Source organism: Choloepus didactylus, chromosome 7, assembly GCF_015220235.1.
Source record: "Choloepus didactylus isolate mChoDid1 chromosome 7, mChoDid1.pri, whole genome shotgun sequence".
Lineage (NCBI taxonomy): Eukaryota > Metazoa > Chordata > Mammalia > Pilosa > Megalonychidae > Choloepus > Choloepus didactylus.
In genome coordinates this window covers 123,405,375-123,407,112 of record NC_051313.1, presented here as the reverse complement: position 1 = coordinate 123,407,112, position 1,738 = coordinate 123,405,375, and the positions used below count along the sequence as shown (strand labels likewise).

Genomic DNA, 1,738 nt, shown 5'->3' with positions numbered 1-1,738 from the left:
ATATCGGGGGAGAGGAGTCAAGGTATGATGAAGTTCTGTGTATGGGATTTGTACTGTTTTTGCAACTATTCCTGTAAGATTGAATTTATTTCAAAATAAAATCTATTAAATTAAAAAAAGGGATAGAGAGGTAGAAAGATAATATACATTGAACAGTACTGCATACCAAACACTGTGATAAGTGTGGCATGATCTTTGAGAACAAAGATGGAATGCATCTTGTAATATTTGGCAAAGTAATTTTTCACTGGTGGGTGTTTAATATATATTTCACCTAATATTTATAATGTATAGTTCTAATTATACACAAAATATGAGGAAGATGCAAAGAGGAAAAGAGAAATAGAATGAATAAACAGGTCACTAAATCCTGTATTTTCTCCTCCAAAATGCAGCAGATGAAAATCTCCTCCTTGAGTAGAAAGGAATAAAACAAATCAATATATTGCCCCCTACCTGTTTCTGCACTGGCACCTTCACAGCCTTTGTAGCAACTCCATTTAATCCCTTCCTCAAAGAGGCGATTGCCTCAGAAGCTATGGCCACAATTTGCAATGACAGTCGCAGTGATTTCATCCTCCTGGGCTTTTCTGACAAACCGTATTTGGAGAAAATACTTTTTTGGGTCATTCTGATCTTTTATTGCTTGACTATTGCAGGAAATATGGTCATCATTCTTGTCTCCTCGAAGGATCCAAAACTGCACATCCCTATGTATTTCTTTCTTTCCAACCTTTCCCTGCTAGATCTCTCGTTTACCAGCAGCTGTGTTCCACAGATGTTGCTTAATCTCTGGGGTCCAGAGAAAACCATCAGCTATGTTGGCTGTGCTGTTCAACTCTATGTATTCTTGTGGCTTGGGGCCACTGAATGTGTCCTTCTGGTGGTCATGGCTGTGGACCGCTATGTGGCAGTGTGTCATCCACTGCAATATACTACTGTCATGCACCCAAAACTTTGTCTGCAGCTGGCCATCCTGGCTTGGGGGATTGGCCTGATTCAGTCTCTGATCCAGTCTCCTGCCACACTTGAGTTACCCTTCTGCTCTCACCGGATGGTGGATGACATTGTCTGTGAAGTTCCAGCCCTGATTCAGCTCTCTAGTGCAGACACCACCTACAATGAGATCCAGATGTCCACAGCCAGTATTATTCTCCTGGTGGTGCCCTTGATCATTATCCTCTCCTCTTACAGTGTTATTTCCAAGGCTGTGTTGAGGCTAAAGTCAACAGCAGGGCAGAAGAAAGCACTAGGCACATGCTCTTCTCACCTTCTTGTGGTCTCCCTCTTCTATGGCACCATCACTGCTGTCTACCTTCAACCCAAGAATCACTATGCTCATGAGCATGGCAAATTTCTCACGCTTTTCTACACTGTAGTCACACCCACTCTTAATCCTCTCATCTATACTCTAAGGAACAAAGAGGTAAAGGGGGCACTAATAAGATTAGGGAAGAGGACCTGGAATTCCTAGAATAACTAAGGAGGTTGAAATATGTGGGGTCGTTGTTCAACCTGAGAAGACAGTACAACTACATCACAAAAAACCTGGAGATATACCTCCTAACACTAAAGTAGGAGAAAAAGAGGTGCAAGTTGTTCAAGCTGAGATTTCAGTTGTATTCATTAATCACTGAAAGGGCCCTTACTTTTTTCATGGTGCTGGTTTAGGCACAGTACTGTATAGAAATTAATATATTTACTAGTCATTGTCTTACTGAACACAATACAGTTGAAA

At 41.1% G+C, this 1,738-nt stretch overlaps 1 protein-coding gene across 1 annotated transcript; it reads left to right on the top strand.

Moving 5' to 3' along the window:
* Window positions 1–538: 538 nt before the first annotated feature.
* LOC119540771 (olfactory receptor 2H2-like) lies at window positions 539–1,474 on the top strand. Its single transcript, XM_037844725.1, has one exon. The coding sequence runs from the start codon at window positions 539–541 to the stop codon at window positions 1,472–1,474; it is 936 nt and encodes a 311-aa protein (XP_037700653.1).
* The last annotated feature ends 264 nt before the right edge of the window (window positions 1,475–1,738 follow it).